This window comes from Pezoporus occidentalis, unplaced genomic scaffold, assembly GCF_034315485.1.
Source record: "Pezoporus occidentalis ecotype Australia unplaced genomic scaffold, CSIRO_AGI_Poc_V1 ctg37, whole genome shotgun sequence".
NCBI classification, from domain to species: domain Eukaryota; kingdom Metazoa; phylum Chordata; class Aves; order Psittaciformes; family Psittacidae; genus Pezoporus; species Pezoporus occidentalis.
In genome coordinates this window covers 62,334-88,947 of record NW_026915691.1, presented here as the reverse complement: position 1 = coordinate 88,947, position 26,614 = coordinate 62,334, and the positions used below count along the sequence as shown (strand labels likewise).

The window sequence follows — 26,614 nt, the reverse complement described above, 5'->3', positions numbered from 1 at the left end:
TTCCACAGCACCCCCCAGCACCAGGGTCTCACCGTGCCCAACAGTTAACAGGGAATTAAGGGAATTCTGGGGGGAAGATCAGCTGGAGCAGCTTGGGTGGTTTTGAGCATAATACAGGCTATTATGATCAATAACATAACCAACAGCATCCCTTCCCAGAAAGAGCAAGGATCACAGGAGAGCCTGAACGCTCAGCGGTCCTGTGCATCCTCTCCCATTCAACAGCCACTAAAGAGCTATAAACCCCAGGAGGTGCATGGGTGCACACACAAAAGGAGTCAACTCTGGTATTTTAATCCGCATGGAAAACCCAGGGGATGCAGATGGCTTCTGCTGCCCATCACGATGCACGGGCGGCTGCAGGAGCAGCAGCTCCCTCCTCCTGCCTGCTCTTTAACCCAGGCACGAATACCTGTCTCCCGAGTATTGGAAGCAGAGGCTGGTGTTTAACCCAGCCAAGGCCAGGGTAAGCTCGGTGCCTCTGTCCTGACCATCCCATGGTTCTGGGATGTGCAGTGGGGTGAGCAAGAGGGGAATCGATGATTTTATAAACTGAAAGCTATTTTCCCATAAAATCCTGCCAGCTCTACACCAAATACCTTGCAAAAAACACCCCAAAGGCCCCAAAAGGCTTTGAATTCACCGCGTTGACATTAATTCCCCAGCTACCAGCAGCGACAGAGGCTCCATCCCCATCCCTCCCGTTGCCTCCCCCAGAGGAGGCATCCACTGGACCCCTGGCAGTCGCCAGCACAGTTTAGAGAGGATGGGGAAGCCAGACACAAACCACATCATAAACCTGGAGCAAGACCCTCTCTCTTAAACTGCTGGCTTGGAATAGCCTTCCAAAAGGGCATTTATCTAAAGGATCAGCAAGCAACAGTGAACTGAAACGTGGGGCACAGGCATGATGACCTTGGTGAGTGCTGGGATCAGCAGAGCAGCTCAGACTTGACCTGCCAGGGAGAGCTGGCCCTAACAGCAATGAGATACTGCATTGCTGAGCTAACGTCAGTGCAAAGTTTGTTGGACTTGAAGCCATCACAGGCAGGGCTGCAAGAACCATCTTTATTAAAACTGTCTCAAAGACCCTGGTTCCCTGCTTATCATTCACCATAGAGTCATGGAATGGTTTGGGTTGGAAGGGACCTTAAAGCTCCTCCAGCTCCAACCCCTGCCACAGGCAGGGACACCTTCCACTAGAGCAGCTTGCTCCAAGCCCCTGTGTCCAACCTGGCCTTGAACACTGCCAGGGATGGGGCAGCCACAGCTTCTCTGGGCACCCTGTGCCAGCGCCTCAGCACCCTCACAGGGAAGAGCTTCTGCCTCAGAGCTCAGCTCAGTCTCTCCTCGGGCAGGTTAAAGCCATTCCCCTTGGCCTGTCCCTCCATCCCTTGTCCCAAGCCCCTCTCCAGCTTTCCTGCAGCCCCTTCAGGCACTGGAGCTGCTCTCAGGTCTCCCCTTCAGGAGCCTTCTCTTCTCCAGGCTGACCCAGCCCAGCTCTCTCAGCCTGGCTCCAGAGCAGAGCTGCTCCAGCCCTCGCAGCATCCCCATGGCCTCCTCTGCACTCGCTCCAACAGCTCCATGTTTAGTAAAAGATTCATCCCTTGGGCTTTGGTTTCTCAGACCAAAAGTCATTTCTATTCCTGATGGTGAAGCGCTGGGCACGTGCACTGCTGTGGTCATCAATCAGTCCCCTGCCCTTTCCTTTCAGCCGCTCTCCTCTGTGAGACACAAGCCAGAGCCGTGAGCTGGGTTAGGGCAGCAGGAGCATCCCTGACCACCCACCCCAACTGCCTAAAAGGCATCCCTGAGCCCAGTCTGCTCCTGTAGAACCAGGGGAGCACCCATGGGTGCCTGGAGGAGGCGTGGAGCAAAGGGTGCTCTGCGTGGGGAGGGGAAGGTGATGCTAAAGCAGGAGGAAGGGAGGCACTCACATGGGGTTGGAGTTGACGGGGTGGAGGATCACCTGCGGTGCTCGGGTCGGTGTCTCAGGGACCACATCTGGGGAGGAGAGAGCAGAATAAGAGCAGGTTGGAGGCACCAGGAGCCCCTTCAGTGCTGGAAACCTCCCTTCCTACAAGTCTGGAATGGTTTGGGGTTGAAAGGGTCCTTAAAGCTCAACTAAAGGGACCTTAAAGTTCATCCTTAGGTCCAATTTAATTACCCACTTAGCTATAGCTGGGTGTAACCCGAGGCCATCCAGCCCTGAAATAATAGAGTGGTTTGGGGGAGAAATCCCACCCCAGCACACATCCAGGGGTTAGGAGAGCCAGCCATGCACCCAGCCTCCCAAAGGATAGCTCAGCACCCTGTGCTCAAAGAGACTTACCTGGGAAAATGAACTGCTGCTTGTACTTGTAGTAATGGGAAGCTGGAAAAGGGAAAAGGGGAGTTAAACACCGGCCTGCAGAGGCAGACATTGGAGAAGCTCCAACCTGCACCATGGAACACCAGCCCTAGGTCCAGGTCCCCTCCATCCCCATCTCTCTGGAGGATGCAACCACAATGGCACGCAGGGTGCCAAATCAAGACTTGGCTCCCATCCGGCCTTCAGGAACCACTTGGCATCATGGAGACAATGAAAGGGTGCTCAGGCATTGGAACAGGCTGCCCAGGGCAGGGCTGCAGTCACCGGCCCTGCAAGTGTTCACACCCCGTGGAGATGAGACCTCAGTGCCATGGGGCAGTGGTGGCCTTGGCAGTGCTGGGAATGGTTGGACTGGATGATTGCAAAGCTCTTTTCCACCCCAGGTGATTCTGCCCCCTTTTGTCCGATCCAGCCCATCTAACTGTGCCTTTTGTGTGCATCTCTGCCATGCCGTGGAGCAGTGACCTTCCTGCCTGCTCCTGGTGCACTGGATGGTCCCCTGGGGACCACTGCCCAAAGCCAGTGCTGCAGGAGGGCTCTGGCCGCTGGTACCCTCCATTATCTCCCTAGCACCAGTAGGCAAAGCCCAAGAGCTGATTCGACTCCCGCAGGCAGGTCATGGGTATGAAGCGAGGCAGAGCTGCTGAGGCCACCAGAGGTTGGCACCAGCTCAGAAGGCACCTTCTCCTTAAGCTTCAAGACCCCAAAGGCTGTTCCTCAGCTTCAAGACCCTGAGGAGTGACCCCAGCTCTGCAGCAGGACCCCTGAGCTGGGATCAAAGGAGACCCAAAGGTAATTCTGGCAGAAGGAGGTCACCTTTTTGCACTTTCCAAGCTCAGATCCTAATCCCCAAGATGCCTGTTTTGATGAGATGAGCCATGGAGAGCATCCCGCAAGGGCAGATGAAAGCAGCGACTCCTGCTTTGTGTCACACCAGGTCCCGTTTGCCACAGGGCTCTGCTCATCACAGGCACGGAAGCAGGGAGCAGTGACCCCACTGAGCTGCTGGGGTCTGATCCTGCCCTGCTCCATTCCTGCTGGCCGGACAAGGAGCTCCCGGTGCTGTGGCAGTGGTGGCAGTGACAGCACGTCCATAAGGAGATGCTGCTGCCCACTATGGGGGTTGCTTCTGTGGTCTGTGCTTTAAACAACATGAAATAACATCTCAGATGACCTGCAGGGAGGTGCCTGCTCCACAAGTGATGCCCGATGGGGCCACCAGATGCTGGATCCTGTCTCTTCCCCCAGACCCAGGCAGGGTCCAGGGCTTGGGGTGTGAATCACTGCAAGCCTGGCTATCACACTGGGAAGACATCAGGATGCTTCTGCTGTGGCTGGAGCACCATGAACCCCGTTAAACTGGCACAGAACCCTTTGGGCAGGCATTCTGTAGAGCTCTCCCAGCACTTGGAGGAGCCTGACTTTGGGAGCAGGAGAAGGATCCGATTCCCTCCTTAACAGTCTGGTTCAACTGCTCCTTGGGTTGATCAGTGCTTCCTCACAGCTCCTCCACTGTCTTCCTCGTGCTCCTCCAGCATCCCAGGCACTCCAGAGACCTGTGCACAGCTGCAGCCTCTCCAGGTACGTGCTGTTTGCCCTCCTACTGGACCAGTTTGTTATCCTTGGAGGTTTAGGGATGCAGGACCCTCCCTGCTGCTGCCCCATCAAAGGGCACAGACCAAACAGGGGTCACCAGGCATGAGTGCTTCAGCATCTAGAGATGGGTCAGGGCCATGGCTCCCCTCCTCTTCCCTCACCAGGCCCTTTTGGGAAGGGCTGGAGGGGCAGATGGGTGGATGAGGACACCCAGCACTGCTAGGAGTGATGCTGAGACATTCCCTCCAGGAAGGGACCTTCCCTGGAGCTGCAGCACTGCACCAAGGACATCCCAAAGGCAGCAATGCTGGGTCAGCCTCTGCCACATCCTCAGGCTACAGGAGCTTCTTTATCCTTCTGAAGGAACTCCTATGTCCTGCAGCCAAATTGCCTCTTCCACCATTCCCGAAGAGACTGAGCTGCAGGAACAGATGGGTCCCAGGTACCCACACAAGACTCGACGGAACAAGCTATATCAGATACCCTCAGCATCAGCTACGCCCCACTATCACCCCACACACACTGCCATAAGCCTGTCACCCCAAAGACACAGTGAAACCAACCCGAGTTACCCTTGTAGAGGGGTAAGACCTTGTTTCCCATTTGCCGTTGAGGCAATACGGGGGCACACACTTTCATGCCTGGAAAGGTTTCTGTAGCCTCAAGCACATCAGGTCACCCAGAGAGGCTGTGATGGCTCCATCCTTGGAGGTTTCAAGACCAAACTGCATCAAGCCTCCATCTCTGACCCTCCTCGAAGCAGGTTTGACTGAAGACTCCCAAGCTCCCTCCCAGCCTGAATGATCCTAAACTCATCTTTGCTGCTCATTTCTGCTCCCAGCTTTTCCCCATCCCAGGGCATCACCCGGACCAGACCCTTATCCCAGGAGCAGATGCCGAGGGGAGGACACGGTACCTGGCAAGTTGAACTGCTTCTGCTGGCGCGGGCACTGCGGGGACGGGTGCAGGGGGGACGGAGGGGTCGCGCTGGGGGGCAGCGGTGGGGCTGGCGAGGAGGGTGTGGAGGAGGTGGTGGACGAGGGGTTGCTGCTGGAGTCTGGCTGGTAGGGCACCGGGATGTGGTCCTGCAGGATACGGGGAAGGAGAGAAGAGAGGAGTCAGTGGGAGCAGTGCACCCCGAGGTGCGCCGGTGCTGAGGAGCTGGGTGACAAGTGAGGGGTCACCCTACACAGGTCATCCCAGTCCCCTATTTCCAAAAGCCCTAGAAAACAACCAGAGCCACGGCCTGGCCTTTCCCAAAGCTGTATTCACAGTGTGCACGAGAAATGGGGCTCCTTTGCAGCCCTTCCCTGCTGCGCACCCACACTGAGGGCTCCCCAACGCTGCTGGCTGGGGATGGCCACCCAGACCAGAGCTGGGGGCCACATCCCTGGGCTTGGTCCCTACAGGCATTGAGGAGCTGGTAGCTTCAGCTGACCTCCTTCAAGCCAAGTACCCAGTGCCTTGCTCAGAGCACTGAGGCAGAGCTGAGAGGATCAGCCAGCACATCCCAAGCCACTCCTTGCCCCTTCTGAACCCTTCCTAATCAAGGCAAGGATGGCAGCTTCAGGTGTGCATCTGCAGGCTCACTGTGATGGGTGAGAAAGGACCAGCTGGGAGCAAACAGGGAGCAGAACCCACCTGGGTATCTTAGATCTGAGGAAGGAAAACTGAGGCCACCTTGCTGCCCAATGAGACACTTGATGGGGTCTGACCTTCAGCAGCACCGAGCACTCCCACCTCCCAACCCATAGCAAGATCCCTCCAAGGCTAGCAAACCTGCACCCGCCTCCCCCAGCCTGATTCATTTTAGATGAGCTGGGCTTTCCAGGAAAGCCACATTTATTCCATATAGACCATCCTGACACACAGGAGGATCGTGGGTAGATAAATCACTTTTTAAGCCAAAGCTGAAGGCCACTAAACAACCAGACATCAATGGTATTCACAGAGAATGGAGTATCTCTATGGAAATGCTTTCAGAAACATCAGTAAGAAGTGGACCTTGTTGTATAAAGCGTATTCATAGAGGAGACTGTAACCAGAACGCTCAGGTTAAAATCGAATATAAATACATATATATATGATGTTGAGCATCATCAGGCTCTGGTTAGAGGAAAGCTAAGGTGAAAAGACTGCGTGACAGAGGCAGGAGAAAGAGGGCTGATGCCCTTCGCACCCAAAGCCTTTAGCAGAGCTGAGTCACTTCCCTGCTGCCCTCTCATAAATGAAACAAATCACTGGAAGGACAGGCACTAAGAGGGAAAATGCAGCTCTATTTCTTCTGAATACCTGCAGCAGCTCTTCAGCCTCAAAAAGCCATTTGCACCACCCCTTCACAGCCACAGAGCAGATCATTACTCATACACTAAGGATGTCCCAGGAGATTTAGGTTTATAAACTGCATCCTTAGAGCATCACCTGGTACCCAGCCTGTGCCGAGAGCCAGAGGATGCTGAGGAGCTGGGGATGCTGCCAGGCTGTGGGAAGCCAGGGTTTTCACATCCTCTTCCCCATCACAACAAGGATTTCCCTTGCTTTGAGTGCTTCCAGCCTGCAAACTCCTCACCCTGCTCTGCCTCCAGCAGCCCGTTGGGAATCTCCACTGAAGGCAAAAGAACCCACGCCAGGTCTACTGCTATTAATGCAGGGCAGGAGCAAGCCTGGTGCATGCTCAGGTCCAGCTTTGCCACTGACACAATCAAATTCTGGGCTTCTTTTATTTGTAACAATAAATCTGTCTCTTATGGAAGTCTCAGGTGGTAGCAGAGGCCTCAAACCACCCCAAAATCAGCTTAGATCTGGAGGCCACAATGCAGCAAGAGCAGTGAGGGACAGGGTATTTTGAAGGTGCTGATCCCCTTTGATATTGGAAAGAAATAACCTCAGCAGATGTAACCCACACTGGGAAACCCAAAGGAAACCATCACGGCTCATCCTGCCTCCACACCAAGCACACCCTTGCTTTGCTCCTTGAATCCATGGGATTATTCTTGTTTTAAGGCCCCAGGCAGGTTTCTAGGCAGCACCTACCCATACAGCCCCATAGCAGTGGATGCTCATGGAGACCCATGGAGACACGTACAAAGCCTGGTCCTGGCAGATGGCTATGGGGCTGGAAGATGCCCCATCCTGGAGACAACCCACCAGTCCCCTCCTGCCCCAACCACAAGGTCAGGGCATGGTCCCTTTAGCTCTTAAATTCCTCCCTTGAGGAATTACTCTGCAAGCTGTGCTCCCACCCAGCCAATGGGATTGATGCTTCCAAAGGATGTGCCCTGGGAAAGCTGTGGCTCCTCATGCAGGGAACATCCCTGTTGGGAAACAGGGTGGCAAAGCCTGAGCTGGGCTGCTCAGAGCATCCCTCGTCTGCAGGAGCAGCAGCTGCATGCACAGAAGCACCAAAAGCTGCAGGTATTTGGACAACCCGGGGCTGGACACAGCGCTGGGGGCTCACCTTGTTGAGTTTGTTGGTTTTGGGGAGCGTTTGGCTGACGTGCAGGTCCGAAAACCGGGGGGGTTTGCGCAAGGGGTTGTTGATATCGCAGGGCACCGACTCTGTCCGGACTAACCTTGCTGGATTAAGAAGGGAGAGAGGGGAGAAGGGGATGGAGAGGAGGGGGAGAGAGATGGAGACACATCAAAGCTCCAAAGGGGCATGTTGAGGTCACCCTGTGCTTGCAAACTGCTATTGGATCGCTCTCCAAAGCAAGCCCCAGCAGCACCTTCCAGCTGCTGCGGATGAGCCTCAGGACCAGCCTTTGGGCTCCCCCCCTGCACCCAGGATAGAACCAAACCCCACCAGGACATGGGGGGCTTAAAGCCCCTGGTGTCAGGATGCAAACTGCACCCTTCTCGCCCTGCTAAGGGGCTGCAGTCTGGGAGGCTCAGCACCTGCCACAGCCACCCTGTCCTGAAGAGCATCAGGAGGAGGCACCATCCTCTTCCTCGTTGCGGTTCATTGGGATGAGGGGAAGGAGCTGGCTCAGAGCATCCTGCTCTCAGCAGGGAGATTCTGGTGGGGAGCAAAGCCAGCCTCCAGCTTGGGGGACTCAGGAAGGGGCTGGCTGCAAGGCATTATATTTAAGAGCTTGTTTTGGTGGGGGCCATCTCACTGATGCTGAGGCCACCCTAAAGCCACGCTGCTCCTTGCTCTCACGCTAAAACACACAGCGGGCATCTCTGCCCCTTGCAGCATTGCAGGCTGTAATTCCTGCCCATCCCAGCATGTAGGATGCTGCTTTCCCTGCCTCCTGGTCAGGGTTTGCAGCGGCTCAGAGCATGACACGGGGGTCTTCAACCTAAATCTGCCACAAGCAAGGGCATGGGCGCCGGAGCAGAGGCTGCAAAATTGCCCCTCTCTGAGCCACAGCATCCCCACTCTCCCTGCGAGGTGCCACCAGCGCGATGCATCTCCCCGTAATTAAAGCAAGGAGCGCGTTTGTGGTGGTGTTGAACACAGAGCAGCAGCCTTAAGAGCTCAGAATTGAAGGCAATGGAAAGCGGAAGCGTTTCCCTTAGGTGGTCACAGTCCTTTGGCCGCTGGGGAGCCAAAAATCTGGAAGAAAAGAGGTGGGAAGCGGCGCCCGTCGTCCTGCTGCAAAGTTCTCCCTCCTCCGCGGGGTTAGGACGGGCTCTCCGGGAGAAGAGCGGGGTAAAGCAGCTCCAAAAGCACCGCGAGCATCCGCAGGGCCACATCCCCGTGGCGGGGACCCCCATGCACCGAGATGCCGCGTCCGCCCTAAGCTCTGAACGGTAGCGAAAGGCTAAAACCTGTTGCACTTACCCCGTGCCGTGGGGAATCTGAAAAGAAAAGGAGGCAGGGGAAGGGTGGGTGGAAGTGGTTTGCAATGCAAATCTGCCTCGCCCCGCACGGCTCGTCTCCCTACAAGCGGAAAAAACGGTGGGTAACGTCTCCACGGAGAGCCCGAGCGGTTCGGGAGCCTCCGGCACAGCAAGGAGCAGGCTCCCGAATCGCCCGGGGGGCTGCTGGGATGTTTTACCCGCTGGCAGCGTCCACGGAGGCAGAAGGAAGAAGGAAGGTCCTTACCTCCGCGGTGGATGATCAGCAGGTGACACGGAGGGGCCTCTTTGGTGCATTTGTTGTGGCACTTGAGCCTAGCGGGGAGCAGAGGAAAAGGTGTGAGGAGAGAGGGATCGAGGAGCATCGTGGCACGGGCAGAGGGATGCAGGTGGGAGCAGGGAGCATCGCTGCGGATCAAGGAGCATTTCTGCACCCGGGAAGGTGACTTGGTGCTGTGCACAGCCCCTGGGTGTCCGCTCCCATGGGCGAACCTTGTCAGATCCCTGCAGCTTGCCCTCAGGAATAGCCACTATTCCCAAGCAGCTTCCCAGGCTGCAGGCACAGGGGTAAGAAGTGGTCCAGGGTGCCAGTCTTGATGCATCAAGGGGGTTGGCTGGGAGGATGCAGAGGCAAATGAGAGCCATGGCAAGTGCATCAGTCCCGATGGAGGGATGCAGGAGCCCCCAAACCCGGGGTGCTGCTCAGCTCCAGGGGCACCAGGCACCCAGCACTTATCTTGAGGATACCCAGTATTGTCACTTGTGCCAGGCTTGGCTGAAAGAGCAGGAGCAGAGACCTGAGCTCTGGGGAAAGCCCTGACCACCATCCACTAACACTGCTTTCTGCTTAAATGCAGGGGCAGCAGAGGGGAAGGAAGAGACTGCCCCGGCCCCTTTGGCTCCCAGTGAATCCCTGCCATTGCGCCCTCCTCTCCTCACTTTAATACCAGGACATTTAACAACGACAGCATTTATGACCAGGTTGAATATTCTGCAGGAGTCTATGGAGGTCTTCACCCCTGAGTCATGCATAGAGGCATGAGCTGGCTCCTGCCTCTCCCAAACCTGCCTTAATAAGGGATGGAAAAGAGTCTCTGGCTCCTGCTCTACCCCAGTGAAGGGGAGGGAGCCACGGGGGAAGAGGCAAAAAGGAGGCAAGGACTGAAAAAAAACAAGGGTAAAGGATGAAAAAAGACTGCAGCTCCAAGTCAATGAGCTGGGTAATGAAAATTCAGGAACTGTGCATGTTAGCTTTTATTACAGAACCATTCCTAGAGGGAAAGGCAGAGATTAATTTGCTATTGGAGGCTTGGGGGGGGGGGGGGGGGGGGGCGGGGGTGTTTGTTTGCTTTTCCTGCTTGTTTCCCTCCTGTTCCTAGGGAAAGCTGGGGAATCTGAGTACTTCCCGTTCCCTCTAACTTCTTACAGCCAGGGAACTGGTTTGCTTCTTTCCTGAGTGACTGCAGGCAGCAGGATCAACCCAGAGCCAGAGCATCACAGGGGCAGGTCCTGCGTCCCTCCTGCATGGGGACCAGCCCTGGGCAGGCAGAGCAGGCAGGCAGCAAAGCCTCCGGTTGCTTGAGCATTGAATGCAATCGGAATCCCCACTTTAATATCTATGTATTTGATATCACTTCCAGAAAGCCACCGTCAGCTGCAGAGTAATGGGGCATTTCTTGTCCACATTTTAATCCCAATTTGCTAATTCATCAGCATTTAATCAATAGCAACAGCGATCGTTATCACTTCATAGCTCCAGCTAACTCAGTTACTCACGGTCAATCAGCTTATTCCCAGCACTCATCCCTAGGAAAGGCAATCCTGTCTCCAGGAGCAGCTTTTCTAAGTGCTGATGGCTGCATGATACCGTGTAAGAGCTGGGCTCTGCCACGCTGGGATTTAAAGCAGTAGAAGTGGCCTCTGCACCTCACTCTTTATCCAGCCCTATCCAATTTTCCAGCCCTATCCAACTTCACAGCCAGCACAGCCTCTCTCTGTTACTTTATTGTTGTTTGGGGTGGGTTGGCTCCTTGGTGCCATGACAGTGCCAGGAAACAGAGGCCCCCAAGCCTTTTGCTGCTGCAAAAAAATAGAGGATACAGCCCCAGGCTGTGGGTGAAACCCATTTGATGCCCAGAGCTACCCTTGATGCTCTCGACCGAGCTGCTCTCAGCCCCTGGTCCAGCACGTTCCTCCCATTCTCTCCTGTAGATAACTTCACAGGTAACCCTATAACGTGGGTGTCTAAAGCCAGACCAAGGATGGAGGTGAGCAGGGAGGCTCTCAGGATCCTACTCGGAGCTCCGGAGGTGAGGTCTGGTGGGCAGCATCCTCCCCAAGGACCCCGCTCCCATCCCCAGCACCCAACCTCAGCCCTGTTTTAGGGTGATCTTCACCCAATTTCATGCCTCATTACAGCATCCTATGAGGATGAGCTGGAGAGAGGCTGGCTGCTTTCCCCATGCCTGTGCCCCTGCTTGGCTGCAGCAGTAAAACCCCAGTGATCCCCATCCCAACAGGAAGGAGCAGCCCCACAGCTCCAGCCCCACGGCGTACTTGCAGTTCTTGCATTTTAAGCCGAACAACATTCCTTTACCGCAGACGGTGCAGGTCTGAGACATCCAGTACTTGGTGGAAAACCTGGGGAGAGGGACACAGAGCGTGGCCAGAGAGAGAAGCAGCTGAACCACCCCATCTGTGCTCCTGCAGGAGCAGCTCCCAAGCCTCCCTTAAGTCCCGAGCCCTGGTTTATCCTTTCCTGGCTGCCCTTGTAGGTGTTGAGGCATCATTCTAGGGGTGCCAAAGCACAAATCTGAGCTCCCGCTTGTGCAGAAGGGAGACCAAACTGGGCATTAGGCACTGGTTGGGTGCAGCTCCCCATCTCTGCCTTGGCCAGAGCCCCCAAAACACCTCCCTGCCCTGGGACCCCAAGGTTCCAGTCCATTAGAGAAGCTTCTGCCCTATTGAATAGCAGAACCAAAGCTATTTCTAGAACTTCTCCTCCTTGAGGTAGATATGGAAGGGCAATAATCCAGAGATGGGAAATGTGCTGAAGGTTGGCAAGGTCATGGATAATACATGACTTATTGACAGCAGCTCCAGCCTTATCTAAACCAGATCTGAACTGAGATGGAATTTAAATGGGCTACTAGGGCAGCACTGCCCAGCATAGGAAACTGGGGGAACAGCCCCGAGTCCCCCCTCCTGGACCAGGGATAGAAAGGGAGATGTTCCTTGCTGGCACTGGGGGATTCACTGGTTGGGTACCTGTGTTTGATGGAGTTTCCTAGATCTCGACGGGGGATCTGCGGGGACCAGCGAGGCACTGACAGCGTATCTGCAGGAGAGGAGAGGAGAGACAAGGAAAACCATCAGGTGGCGACAAGGGGGGCAGCCAGGGCTCCGGCTTTGTGCGAGGGGAGCAAAGGATGCGCACCAAAAAGAGGGGTTTGCCCAATATTTCCCCTTAGACATGATCCCTTTCTGGAAAGCAAGAGGTCTCTGCCCTTGTGCTTGGGTCTCCAGGGTACTGGAGTCTCCTGCTCCCCCCACCCACTTTGGGCCAAAGAGAGAGGCGCGGGGTGACGCACCCACCCCATGGGTGCTGCACCCATGTGCACACAGAGAGGGGTTGCAAAGCTATCGGAGCCACATTGCGATGTCCAAACAAGAAAGGGAAAACGAAGCTGAAGCTGCATCCTTTATTAATGAGCCACCACTTGTGGTCACGGCTGAATAAAGGCCATTTAACTGGGCTTCAAGGAGAAGAGCAGAGTGAAAAGCAGCCTCAGCACTCTCCTAAGGGAAAAAGAGGGAGGGAGAAGGAGTAGCAGGACCCTGGCTGGGTAAGGAAGAAGAGAGAAGTTCATTAATGCCCGCTGGAGCAGGCACAGCCATGCTCGGTCTCCGCATCCCCCTTCAGCCTCAGCAAGGGCACAGACCCTGCTCCTCCTCCTCTGCCACAGGAGAGGTGCTGCCCGCAGTGGAGCTGTGCCAGGGATTCAGAGGCTGGATGGATGTTCAATAAGGGCTTCCAGAGGTTTCCCGGGCACCAGCGACCAGCCCCATCACGGATCCGAGCCCGGCCGTTTGCTCAGCACGCCGGCAAATCCCTCACTAAACACACTTCCAATATCATCCCTGCGAGGGGGGAGAGCCGCTGTTTGCTTTAATATCCCCTTTTAATATAGCGGGCGGCGTGGTGCTTTAATTGCACTTCCCTTTCTGAAGGTTACATTTACATCCCCCTTCCATGCAATGCCGTTAAAAGCCTTGGGAGCACCCTAAACCACATCCATCCCCTGCACCTCCCTTCTCTTACTCCATCACCTCATCCCGCTCACCCCTCAGGCAGAGCTGGCAATGAAGATGTTGAAGGGCTGCGAAGTCAATTAAGGTAATTGCTGCCCCCAGCCCCAAGGTGGCTGTTTTACACATGCCAATATTCCTGACCACGCTTCTCACCACCTCCTGAGCCCGCATCCCTCCCTGTACCACCTGCAGCCCCCTGGGGGTGTCCACCAGCCCCAGAGATGATGCTCTGAGGACTGGGACCGCTCCACACACAAGCACATCCCTCCCGCAACATCATTTTCTCATCAGTGAATCACATCAGACAAGTGAGTCCCCGTTGCCCATCCCCAACGCTGGTCCTCGATGAACTGAACACCTGGACAAGAACAGCTCCTCTCCCAGAATGAAATCACATCCTCTGCTTTACCAGCCACAATTTATTTCCACTAAGGTTCTGATGGCCTCAATTAAATCCTGCCATCCCGGCGAGGAGGAGAGGGGACGTAGGCAAAAGCATCTGAGCCTTTTAATTACTTTCTAAATGGGCTCGCTGCAAAAATGTATTAAAGTGTATCAGGGATTTTAACCTCCTACCAGAAATGAGCCCTACGTGATTCACAGCTCATTATGCTCATTAGAGGGAACGATACATGGAGGATCGTGGTGTTTAACAATAGACCTGCTCATTGTAGGAGAGAAAACAAGCAAAACAGGGCAGGAGGGAGGGAGCAGCCCCCAGGGCTCGGGGGGGGGCTTTGAAGCTCATTGGTGATTCTCCCTTCAACTTGCACATGTGAGATTCCCACCCAAAGGGAAAGCTGGTCCTCCCCGGGCAATAGGGAATCAGGGTGATGCCCAAAGGGAAGGTGGGAATGCAGCAGCCTCCCAGCCAGCACAGGGGGAATGTTCTCAAAAATCCACATTTGCCACAATTAGATGTAAATGCAAGGAAAAGCCCTTCATAGGCTCAGGATCACGTCCTGCTGCAGGGCGGGGGGCTTGGCTTTGTCACAAGGACCCTATGATGGAGAAGGGCCAGACCCAAGGTGCTGTGGCTGCCCCACAGCATCAGGATGAGCTCGTCCTCATGAGCTCTGAAGCATGACAGCCCATTCCCCACCTCCCTCCCTCCTCCTGCTGCCGGCAGCTCAGCACCCCACGCAATGACCGTGAGCCACCGATGCTTCCCGACCTCCCTGCCCACGTGTCAGTCATTACTCACACGTTTATCACCATCAGCCTCCTTTATGGCTTGAGAATCAGGCCTCTCTCAGCCATCATTCCCCTCGCACACATGTGTGAGGGCTGGTTTAGGATGGTTTTCCCCTTCCCTCCTCTTCCAAGACGGAAATTAATGGGCACGGGTGTGATTTCCCACAGTAGAAAGCAGCTGGTACCCATTGAGCACCCAACAGGGCCAAGCATCGTCCCTTTCCCACCTCCCCATCACCTAGAGGCACCCTCAAAAACTAAACCCTGCTCCTCAGTGGAGCAGTCCTACCCAGCACATTGATCCCCATAGAGCACCCAATGCCAGGGGATACCACCCCACAACCTCCACTGCTTTCCTTCCCCACAGCATCCCACCGGCAAGGGTCAGGGCTCCTGCACAGCCCAGCCTTGAGTCAACAGCCCACGCCTGACGGGATCAAGGGAGAGAAGAGAAGGGGGGAAGCGCCCGGACCGGGGGTGACAGCCGCCTCCGGCACGTCGGTGACAGCAGACACGGAGAGGAGCCCGGCTCGCCGCGGTGACAGGCAGCGGTGACAGGCACCACCGGTCCATGAGTGGCACCCGCGCGCCTCGGAGGTGACAGGGACCTTGGCCGTGACGCTCTCCTCGCCCCCGCTGCCATCCCGGATGTTCCCCCTTCGCTCCCTGCCTGTGGGATGCCTGGGAAGAGAAGAGCAGCCAGAGCTCCCTTGGTGCTTTGGGTTTGGGTTTCCACCCTCCCCTGGGGCACATCAGGAGGGCAGTGATACCCCCAGCCCCAACACTGAATACACCAGGGGCATCACCCGGGGCTGGCTCGTGCCAAACCACACCGATGGGGACGGTGCTTTGGCACGATATTGCCCTCCTTCATTTCCTGGCACCTTTCTGGATGCCCAGGGGATTGGTGTGAATGTGTTATCCATCACAGAGACAGCCCCATAAACAAACCCTCCTCCTCCTACTACAACAAACGGCGTCAGGCGATGCTCGCATTATGAATGGGACGGATAAAATCGATGGAAGTGCACTTGGAAAGCATCCCGGGATGAATCACTGCAAGCCTGAGGGACAGCCAGGAGACTTTGCGCTGGTCTGTAGACGTCCTACAGACCCGCATCCATCCTGAGCAGCCACCAAAGCACTCCAGGCACCAGCCCCAGTGTGCTTAAGTCCCCCAAAGAGATTATGGGGTGACACCGGGTGAAGCCTCCTCCCAGAACAGCTCAACAATCCCATGGAAGACGACCACGACAGGGACGGTGTCAGGTGTATCTACCACAGCACACCCAGGCAGAAACAGCAGCCCTGGGCCATATGATGGGGAAGGATGCTGGCAGAGGTTCATTGAATCAGCCTCATTTGAAGGGACCTTAAAGTTCATCCAGTCCCTCCATAAGACACCCCAGTCCTCACCCGAGCTGGCTTTAGGGCCAAACTAGGAGGGAAGAGATCCCCGAAGAGCTCAGCTGCAGCAGCAAGGAAACTGCAGCAATGCTCAGGGCAGCAGCTTCCCCTCCCCATGCCATAGAATCAGAACCAACCAGCTTGGAAAAGCCCTTTCAGCTCATCCAGTCCAACCCCAGCACTGCCAAGGTCACCACTAACCCATGGCACCGCCGGCCTCGTCTACACGGGGTGTGAGCACTCGCAGGGACCACGTAGGATTCAACCTGAAACAGGAGCCAAACCTGCCCGTGGCAAACATCCTGCACACAATCCCAGCCAGGTCCCAGCCCTGCAGTGTGTCTGCTGTGGATGGAGGGATGGATGACCCCGTGCAGTGGGATCACCCGCAGCAGCCGATGGCAGCAGAGCTATTTGCAGAGCAGCTCTTGTAAGAAGAGTCACCTTACAACCCCGCAGCCCCTCTTTGCAGTGTGACAACCCTGTTTATACAGCTGAAATGCCACATTCAGCCACTTTGCTGCCTCAAAGACTCATTGGGATTTCCTCCCCCAGTCCATAGCCCTGCAGGGTCAATTGGCTTTACCCATTCAAAGCTGGGTTCTCCAGCTCCACGCAGCACTGCTGGCACAGGAAACCCTCCCATTGCCTGATGGCAAAGCAGCCAGCTGTGGCCAGATGTGGGCTGCAGGGAGCTCTCAGCTGGGCTGCCAGCACATCCAGGGAGTGCTCACACCATGGCTTGTATGGCTGCAGGGCAGGTTCAGGGAGAAGGGCACTGATGGTCACAGAGAAATGGTGGCCCCCTTGGGAAGTCCTCTGTGAAGGGGCTTGGGCTGGAACAGGGTTAAGGAGAAAGGGTTGGGAAGGACCTTAAAGCTCCTCCAGTTCCAACCCCTTCCACTAGAGCAGCTTGCTCCAAGCCCCTGTGTCCAACCTGGCCTTGAACACTGCCAGGGATGGGGCAGCCACAGCTTCTCTGGGCACCCTGTGCCAGCGCCTCAGCACCCTCACAGGGAAGAATTTGTGCCTATGATCTAACCTAAATGTTGGCCCATTCTGGAGAACACCAAGCAGGGGACCTGCTCTGGATGCACACGGTGACAGTGGCTGGATTTGCAGCAGAGGGACAGGCAGAGGAAAGCAATGCCAACCAGCTCCAGGACACCCAGGTAACAGAGACACAAACACGACCTGCTCGACATGAGCCTTTACAGTCAAAAGGAGAAGATCCAACCTGATTTCTGGTGCCTGTAGCCAGGTCACAGGGTGTTGAATCCTAAATCCTGTTTCCAAGTAACAACACGTCTCTGGTGGTCACTTGTTCACTGTGAGGGACCAGGTGCACCAAGAGAGGGGCCTGGATGCAGCCAGACAAAGCATCTTCTGTCCCTCAGCCATGGGCTACTCCATGGCCAAGCTGGAGCTCAAGAGCACCCCAAGAGCACCCCAGCATCCCAAATTCACAGGGATCCTGGCCCTGCATGGAGAGGACTTTGCCCCTCCAGCTGGATTTGTGCTGCAGGAGAAAGATGCTCCTTCACAGCATCTTCCAGCCCCCATGCCCTTGCTGTGGCAATCAGCTCCCATCAGGGCAAAGTGGCTGTTAAAAACAAGCGAGAGGCATCCAAACCCGCATCCGAGTGGGACCAAAGGTGATGCAGATGGGAGCATGCTCCTGCCACAAGCAGCAAGACACGCTGCTTGTTGTAAAGAGATCACTGAGAGACAGCCAGGGAGAGAAGGGTCTGGCCAAGGGCTCGCTGGGCTCCTCTTCTGCATCTCAATCCATCAACGACAATAGTTTGCTCTTTCAGTGCTTAGGGAAGTCATTCCACATCAATCCAGTGCATAGCTGGTGATGCCAGGCTGATCCCACCACGGAAAAAGGGAAGAGGCATTTTGCTGTTGGGGTTTTATAAAGGTTTAGGTACCCATGGTCATAGGGATGGGATATGAGGGAGCAGCCTTCCAGTATCTGAAGGGGGCTACAAGGATGCTGGAGAGGGACTCTTCATCAGGGACTGTAGCAATAGGAAAAGGGGTGATGGGTTCAGACTGAAACAGGTGAAGGTCAGGTTAGATCTAAGGAAGAAGGATGTGCCAGTCTTCCTACAGGGTCACAAACCAGAAAGCAACCATGGAAGCAGACAGAAAGCCGGGATGCAGCTCCAGGACAAGGCCATCAGTACAGAATGATGCAGAAATACAAGAGAGGTAGAAAAAAAAACATTGTCTTTTGGCCTTCCCTCCTATTTTCCCCACAAGTCCCTGGGATTAAGGGTCAGTGAGTGGATGGATGCTGAACCTGCCAGGACCAAATGGTTTCAGTGATGCTAAAACCTCTCCATGGAGATCAACGTCTCATATCTAGCCCACATAACAAACATGTACAGCAGCCAAGAAAGGTGGAGAGCCGAGGGAAATGCAAAGAGACACCTTTCCAGCAGTGCTTGTCACTTGATAGCCCATCACTTCTCATCGCATCCCGTTCCTGCTGTGCCACATTCCATCAGGTTATGACACCGTGGGATGTAACCCAAAGCAACAAGACACGGTGGGGGGCTGTTGAGAACAGGTCTCGTTTCTTGGTTTCTGCTCTGCTCATCTCCATCCTCGCAGGCTGAACTCAGCTGATGCCACAGGGAAAGAGCAGTGGAAAAACACCCCTTGCTCCAGGCAAACCCGCTGAGAGCCGGGTCCATGGACATCCCCAGATGCCCACAGAGCTCCTGACAGGTCTCACTGTCCCCAAAGCCAAAGAAAGGGGTGCAAAAGGATGCCAGAAATGGCTCAGTGAGACTTCAATGACCCCAAACAGCAGCTGGTTGGTGTAAACCAAAGACAGAGAGGAAGAAACTGGAAGGGGTTTCCCTTGCAGAGGGGTCCTGGTGCTGCGTCCCACTCTGGTGTGGGGTCAGGGAGAGGAAAACCTGCTGGTGCCGGGGGGCTGGATGGGCAGGGAGGGATGCTCCCTGTAAACCCCTTCTTCAGCCAAAAGCCATGCAGTAAAACCACTGGAAGAACCCAAACTGAGCCAGGATGACCACGCTTTGGGAAAGCAAAGGAGGGAAAGTCTGGGATGGGGAATGTGGCAGAAACCCAGCATGGCTGTGGAGCTGGAGGAAGTTTTCAGTTGAGCAATGGAAGCAAAGGGAGCTCTTGGCATGCAAATCACTCCCAGCAGCTGCCACACAGCTTCTGGGAGGGTTTTGTTTGGTCTGAGAGCTTGTGAAAGCTTCAGTTCCTGCAGGATCCACCAAGCACTGCTCCGAGGCTGGGGAATAAGGGCCCGGTTGGTTCTCCCCAGCCAGCAGCAATGCCCTGCATGAGCACATTGATTCAAACCCACCCATTGGGTCCCACCAAGGGCAAACCCCATCAGGCAGACCCACAGGCAGGATTGGGGCTGGATGCTGGGATCAGGCTCCGTGGGGTTTGCACCAGACCTGTCTGCATTGGGGCTGCCTTCATCCAACACTCATCACTTTGGCTCAAAACCCCACGTGCAGGAGAAAACAACATGGAAAAGGAGGAAAGCAGCCTCCTGGCACAAAGGTCAAACCACAGCTGGATTTACAATGGAACCCATGGAAAAGTCACTCTCAGTGACAACCAGTGTCACCAAGCAATGGGAAGGCTCATGGCTTCTCCAAACGACAGCAGCCACCCTCCTGCACCCATGGTGTTGCGATGGGGGAGCAGCTCTGATGGCATAAATCAATATTCGATGTGACAACGGGTCTGTACATAGATTTCATCAAGTTTCCAGGCTTATAGTTGCCCAGAAGCACCCACGTATCTCCAACCACTGCTGTGAGGCACCTGCGCATCACTCAACCAACATCCTCCATCAGCCACCGGAGGCACCCTGCGCTTCCCACAACCACATCCTCTGCTTGGCATCACCCAGCACCCACCACCCACCCCATAGAAGGGGGCCTTGGACTTACTTGCTGAGAAGGTGGCTTCGGTGTGGACGGGAGGGGTGGAGGGCAGGAAAGGTGGGTACCCCACGAAGAAGGAGCGGAGGGAGCGCTCGGAGAGGAGCGGGGAGCGCTGCGCGGGGATGTTCTCGCAGCTCCCCACGCTGTTGTGGATCTTGAGGTTCAAGGGCTTGTTCTTCTTCTTGACTCTGCAAGGAAAAGGGAGAAAGAAAGGAGAGAAAAGTGAAGGGCAAGGAACTGGGCGGGGAGAAAGTGATGCACCAAGGGACTGGTACCTCTAGGATGGCTGCTCATGTGCAGATGCTGCTCTGCCCTGTGAGCTTGTGTGATAGTCAAACCCATTTCCCTACAGGAACTTCCATCCCTCCTCATCGTCACAAAAAGGCAGTTTTCATTAAGGAACACGAGAGTTTTTCTTCTTGCAAGATCTGGATGGAAAGGGGCAGTTGGTCCAAACGCCCCACCACCACCAGCCTTATCCATCCCCCAAATCACCTACTGCCTGCAGCGCTTCACAGCGGTCACCCCTCAGTGCCTCATGCCCAGAGATGGCCAACACAAACCTGCCGGGGCCCCACTGATGGTCAAAAGGTGGGGTTGTGCTCTGAGTCCTTGAACATCGTTGCACAAGACCCCAGGTAACTGCCTTGTCCCGTTAGGGATCGAGGGTTGGATGTGGTGCTGTGCCCATCACAGCTCCTCTTTATAGCAGCTCAGAGGCTGCCAGCCTGGGTCTCCAAGGCTCATCCGCATCCCAAAACAGTGGCAAAGGGGGGAAACTGAGGCATGGAGAGATGATGGAGCAGATTCAAGCTGCTCATTACAGCACCTCGAAAGGACTTAGGCACTCGCAGTGCTGCTAAGCTGGAAAGATGCTGCTCTCTGTGCATCATAGCAGTGCTGGCCCCAGCTCCTTCCCGCTAGGAGCAAGGCACCCAGATCACCAGCACGCTATAGAACCAGCTCCAATTCTATGGTCATTTAAAGTCACCTACATCCATTTTAGGGCCCAAGCAGGGGAGCTGAGTACAGCTGAGGGGTCACTGCAGCAGAGCAATCCAGGCAGGGTTAACACTGTGAGCAGCCCCAGCAGAAAGCCCAGGAGCAGCTCACCAGGGCACAGGACCATGGGGCAGACAACCCAAAGCACCAGGGGGTGTTCATGGGAGCAGGGGAGGGGATGAGACCCACAGCTCCCATTTATCAGCTCATTCTTCCAGCTGCCTTGTGCTGTGACAAGGACCAGCATCACTTCAGTGGCTCAGAGGGGCCCAAAGCAGCACACAAACCGAAGGGTTTGCAATGCAGAGCGATGCCGACAGCTTGAAGAGCTGGGCTGCAGGTTCCTGGCTCTGCTCTGCCTCGCTGGCTCGGCCATGCCCAGCCTGGCCACGCTGCGACAGTGTGAGGTGGAGAGGAGCAGCATCTGCCCTGCTCAAAGCAGGCTGAGGGAAGGGCAGCTCAGTCCCACTGGAGATCCAGAGGATTTGGGGCAGAGATCCCCAATCTGAGCAGGAGGTGGGCAGTGCGACAGCTCACGGGCATCATGGAGCTGGAGGTGGTTTCCTTGCAGGTGATGCAGTCAGCACTGGTGTACAACTGAATCACAGCCTCTAATGCAACCCCTGCCTTTGATTCCAGAGGGCTGGAGCAGCTCTGCTCTGGAGCCAGGCTGAGAGAGCTGGGCTGGGGCAGCCTGGAGAAGAGAAGGCTCCTGAAGGGGAGACCTGAGAGCAGCTCCAGTGCCTAAAGGGGCTGCAGGAAAGCTGGATAGGGGCTTGGGACAAGGGATGCAGGGACAGGCCAAGGGGAATGGCTTTAACCTGCCAGAGGGGAAAGCAGCTGCTTTCCTGAACACTTCCACACTCATTCCCAGCACAGGGTCCTGCTCAGCTGCCATCGTTCCAGCACCACTGACCAGAGCTCAGACACCACAGGAGAACCATCCTGCCTGGGGCCACGCATCTCCCACTGCCCTGGGTCCAGCAGCACCCATGGGCACCCGGCCAGGCCAGCAGATAGGAAATGACTGCAGCAGCTTCAGCAGAGGAAAATTAAACCACCCTTTAATAAGTTAATTGTTTCCTCACACAGGAAAAGCTGCTGCTGCCTTTGGGGTGGCTGCAACGACTTCTTTGGGTGTGCTGGGCATGGGATCATAGAATGAATCACAGAATCCCAGCCTGGTTTGGGTGGGAAGGGACCTTAAAGCTCCTCCAGCTCCAACACCTTCCACTAGAGCAGCTTGCTCCATGTCCCTGTGTCCAACCTTGGGATGGGGCTGATGGACCAGCCAGGTCCAACAGAACAACCCTTTCTTAGAGCCCATCGAGGTCCAATGCACCAGCAGCCCCATAGATGATGCTTTCCATGCCTTACCAGGGGGAATCTAAGTCCTAAACCCCAAGTCCTTATAGCAAACCTGCCAGCTACCATTGTGAGAAGAAGCCCCAGAGCCAGACCAACCCCTCCATCACTGTCACTTGATTCCAACCCAGTGCCATGACCACAGCATCTCCCCCAGCACATGCATGGCCCCAGCTCGGCCCCAGCACCCATCCTATAGCGCTTCCTGAAACGCACTGATTAGCCACTAATTCCATTTTTTCCACCCATAAATCAGTTCCAGAGCAAATATTTACCACGAGCATCATTTCCGTGCCAAGCAGGGCTGTGAGAGCTCTCGTTGTTCGGAAGGATGACTGATTTTGGAGGGATCTTTCTCTCTCCCTATTCCTTCAGGAATGAAAAATGAATTCAGAAATACACACAACCCCCATGAGCCAACCAGCTGAGGGTTGGCCACTCAATGGCCTTGACCCCTCTTCCCTGGTCCATAGGCAAGCCCTTGGCTGGGGTGTAGAGGATGAGGGCAGTGGGTGTCCCAACACCGTGCATGGTTGCAGGGAGCAATCCTCTGCCCCATCCTCTAGCAAAGGCAATGGGGAAGAAGGCAGGAACAGCAAATAACCCAGCATTGGAGCAGCACAAGCCCTGCCAGCACAAACAAGCTACAAAGACATCCAAGAGGTGATGCGGTTCCTCTGCAATCCTCTCTTGGATGCTCCAAAGCAGCCCCAAGGCCACAACAACCAATATGGGAACAAGGCACCCAGGGTGCAACAGGACACGGAGCAAACCCCTCCCTGCCATGCAAACCAAGCCCAGTTTGGGGTTGCTTGTGCAAAACCAGGGTCAAACAGTGCCCTCGCTGCATGGGCTTCAGAGCAGCGGTGCGGAGTGAGGGCATCCATAGGAACTTGCTGCATTGGCAAGGGGGATACATCGCAGCCTGCTCCTCACCGGCCTCCTACATCACCCATCTGCACTGCAGCATCCCAGTGTGAAACTGGGATGGTTCCCCTCGGCCTCGCACCGGCAGCGGTTTTGGGGAATGCTGTTTCATGGAATCATTCAAGTTGGAAAAGACCTTTGAGAACGTTGAGTCCAACCATTCAGCCCACCCCGTGCTATTCTCAGCCCACAGAAGGAGCACCAGGACAGGGATGAGACACCCCATCACCTCCCAACAGGACTTTCAGTAAAGCTCAAAGCACTTCTGGCTATCAGAGGGATGCGCTTTGGCTGGTGACTACCAGGATGGTGCAGGATGAGGCCACCACACTTAGGGCTGCAGCATCCCAGCCCTGCTGCAAAAGCCTCTCCTCCTCTACAAGCCACTCCCGAATCAGGCTTTCTCTGTGTCTCACTTTTGAGGTGGTGAGTGCAGATAGGGGTGTAAATCCCACGGGGTGGGGGGAAAAGCAAGTGCTGGAAATGCAGCCTAACCCCCCCCCGAGTCCCCATATCCTGCATCCCATTCCAGGTCCCGCTGGGAATCACCCCACACACACGCTCCCAAACCCACCGAGGGCAGCAGAAGCAAAACAGGGGGTTTCTTACTTCAAAACAAGCAAAACCATCAGCTTAAGTCAGTTCTCCATAGGGATAAACCCTCTACACGGCAGCAGATCCCCCTTCTGAAGAGGGGGCACACTGATGGAAACCTCAGCCCTGCAACCCCAGACGGATGGGGAGGGAGCAGTGAAGTCCGGGGTGTTTGCAGGATGCAAACCGGGCTCGCTTGGCTGCTCGGGGGGAAGAGGGGGGGTTGGCAGCACTAATCCCCCCATTAAGGACCATTCCACACCTCTCCAGACGCTGGGAAGTTCTCACTGCTTGGCTCTGGAAGGGGGAAGTAAGCGCTGCTTAAAACATCCCGGTGATTACACAGGAATGCTGATGGAGAAGCAAATGCAGCAGAAGGGAAAAGGCTTGGCAAAGCTCGGGGCTGCGGTAAGGAGCTATTTAGATGGTGCCGATACCTCCCAGCCCCCGGGAAGGACCATTTTCCTCCAGTCACAGTTGGGCAACCATTGAAATGAGACCAACCCAGCCGGGGAAGGGAGCAAAACGCCAGTCAGGGACATAGGGAGTCAGTTCTGTACCAGTGAGGGCTCATTCTGGCTTTAAAGGGTTTGTGGGGAGCAAAGAGGACCACGCACAGCCCATCTCTAGGCTTGAAGCACCCCCAGAATCATGCAGGGGTGGCAGGGAAAGTGCCACCACCGCCCCAGTGGCTCCTTTCTGGCCAGATTCAGAGCAGATCCCAACTCTGAACATCCCGGCTATTCCTTTTGGACACTCCAGGAGCCTCAGGTCCCTTCTCCATGCTCATCCCAGCCCCAGCCCCACTGCAGGAGGCTGTGAAGCCAGGCAGCCCCTGGTGCTCTGCCAGCACCAAGCAGCCCTTGCTGCAGGGATCCAGGCTTCCCACTGGGAAAACGGGGCTGGATCCTGCCCCACACAGCCTTCAGCTCTGCAGACCTTTTCCAAGCTCACTGGTTCCTACATCACAAGCCTCACAGCTGCTCCTGGACCCACAGACCCTCACTGACATCCTCAGTCAACCTGCTTAACGTTACCTCTCACCATCCCCTAACCCTCCACAGGGCCAAAACCACCCTTACTTTAATCCATGTCTTCCTCATGCATCTCTCAGCAGGGACATCAGACACAGCACCCTGCACCCCAGCCCCCTAAAACCAGGATTCACAAGAGCATCAGGGCTATTTTCTGCCCCAGCCTGACACGGATGCTCGGGCAAATAAAACACCGTTATTTGGGAGCGATTCCATGCGCCGAGAAGTAAAAGCCAACTATTAGAGAGGTAATTTCATGCAAGGATCTGCTAAATATATGATGGAGGCTTTAGGGAAAAGGAGGGGAAATAAAAGCCCCGCGAGTTTGAAGCGCTTAATGCAAATCCCTTCAGGTGCCAATCCAGGCTGAATGGCGCATCCCCGCCTGCTCTGTGCCATCACTCAAACGCTCAGCACCGGCTGCGGGAAACAAATAGAGGGTTTCAAGAGGCCGTGAAAAACAGGAGCAGACACCCAGGACAAAGAGCCCGTCACTCCTTTCAGCTCCAGCGAGGCTCTACGGGCATGGAAGCCCGGTGGGAGGGCGGGGATTGACGGGGAATTGTGGTGCGAGGAGGGATGCGGGAATGGTGAGGATGCTCTAGGGTCCCCGACAGAAAGGTACCTGGTGAGGAGGCACAGAGTTTTGCTGTGCAAAAGCAGCTGGGATGTCACAGGCTGGAAGAACAGGGTACAATGGGAGAGTAGAAGGTGGAATACATGGATGGGAACAGGAACCTCTCCTCTGGCAGATTAAAGCCATTCCCCTTGTCCTGTCTCTACAGGCCCTTGTCCAAAGCCCCTCTCCAGGTTTCCTGCAGCCCCTTTAGGCACTGGAGCTGCTCTGAGGTCTCTCCTTAAGGAGCCTTCTCTTCTTGCCCCCAAACCTTGAGGAGTTTGGACCAAAACTACCATGGCTGGAGCCACCACAGTCAGAAAAGGAGGCACTGGATCACTTTTCATGCCTGAAAACCAACGTAACAGCATCTACACCCATTGCCACTAAGCATCTCTCCCTGAGTAGCCAGGACAGCACCAGCTGCTTCAGCATAATCAGTGTTCAAGGCAAACACAGAGTTAAAGCCAGGGGATTATTTGAACCTATCTGAAGAGAAGAAATTTCTTCCTTCTACACCCAGGCCTGCACAAGCTCCGTGCAATATTTGCTTGATATCGTATAATGAGAATAGCCACCAGATGTTACATTTATCCTCCCCATTACTGTAAGAGGCAACAAACCTCCTCCTCCTCCTCCAGCCAGAGGAAAAGCAGGGGTTTCATATCAAAGCCTCAACAGTTAAATATTTATCCAAGTGCCTGTCCCCACTTCCCTGGATGGCTGCACTTTAACGTTCGAGTCCTACTGATCTATTATTCCCTTTCCCTAGCACAAAGCAGAACTTTTTATTACAGCTGCAAATTATAGAGCTGGGCAACTCTTTGAAGGGAGCTTGAGCCAAGCAGGGGTTTTCTTTCCCCTCTCCCAGCACTCGTGTGCCGATGAGATGCTGCTGCAGGAGGGCAGCAGGAGCAGCGCGTGGATAGACACAGGCTGCAGTGTGGAAGTTGCTCCAGGAGCTAATTGCCAGGATCCTGAAGCAGGATCCTGTTTCTCATTAAGCCCCTTCTGTTTTCTTCCTTTCCACTGTTCTGTTTCTTTGAGGGACACACAAGGGCACTGGGGATGAGCAACACTGGCTATGGGCAACTAAGGATGCTGAGATTGAGTCTTCTTTAGCCACTTCTGCACCAGGTCAGTCCTGGGTGTTCCTTGTTTGCACCGAGTTTCCCCATCCATCCCCTAGAATCATTGCCTGGTTTGGAAGGAACCTTAAAGCTCCTCCAGCTCCAACCCTTGCCACGGGCAGGGACCCCTTCCACTAGAGCAGCTTGCTCCAAGCCCCTGTGTCCAACCTGGCCTTGAACACTGCCAGGGATGGGGCAGCCACAGCTTCTCTGGGCACCCTGTGCCAGCGCCTCAGCACCCTCATCATAAAGAATTTCTTCCTTACACCTCCTCTAAATCTCCCTCTTTTACTTTAAAACCTTTACCCACTACAGGC

The 26,614-nt window shown here is 55.2% G+C and overlaps 1 protein-coding gene across 4 annotated transcripts in view; it reads right to left on the bottom strand.

Annotated features, from left to right (window-relative positions):
- Positions 1–26,614, bottom strand: part of KSR2 (kinase suppressor of ras 2) — an 82,838-nt gene that overhangs the window by 33,922 nt on the left and 22,302 nt on the right. For 3 of the 4 annotated variants that reach the window (XM_062631120.1, XM_062631121.1, XM_062631123.1), the window contains exons 5-13: positions 19,636–19,817; positions 12,038–12,107; positions 11,327–11,410; positions 9,018–9,085; positions 8,754–8,852; positions 7,425–7,543; positions 4,884–5,052; positions 2,333–2,374; positions 1,938–2,004 (exon numbers count right to left, since the gene is read on the bottom strand). In XM_062631120.1, coding sequence (XP_062487104.1) covers positions 1,938–2,004; positions 2,333–2,374; positions 4,884–5,052; positions 7,425–7,543; positions 8,754–8,852; positions 9,018–9,085; positions 11,327–11,410; positions 12,038–12,107; positions 19,636–19,817 — 900 coding nt within the window. The remainder of the gene's footprint in view (positions 1–1,937; positions 2,005–2,332; positions 2,375–4,883; positions 5,053–7,424; positions 7,544–8,753; positions 8,853–9,017; positions 9,086–11,326; positions 11,411–12,037; positions 12,108–19,635; positions 19,818–26,614) is intronic. The other variant, XM_062631122.1, reaches the window with a different exon arrangement.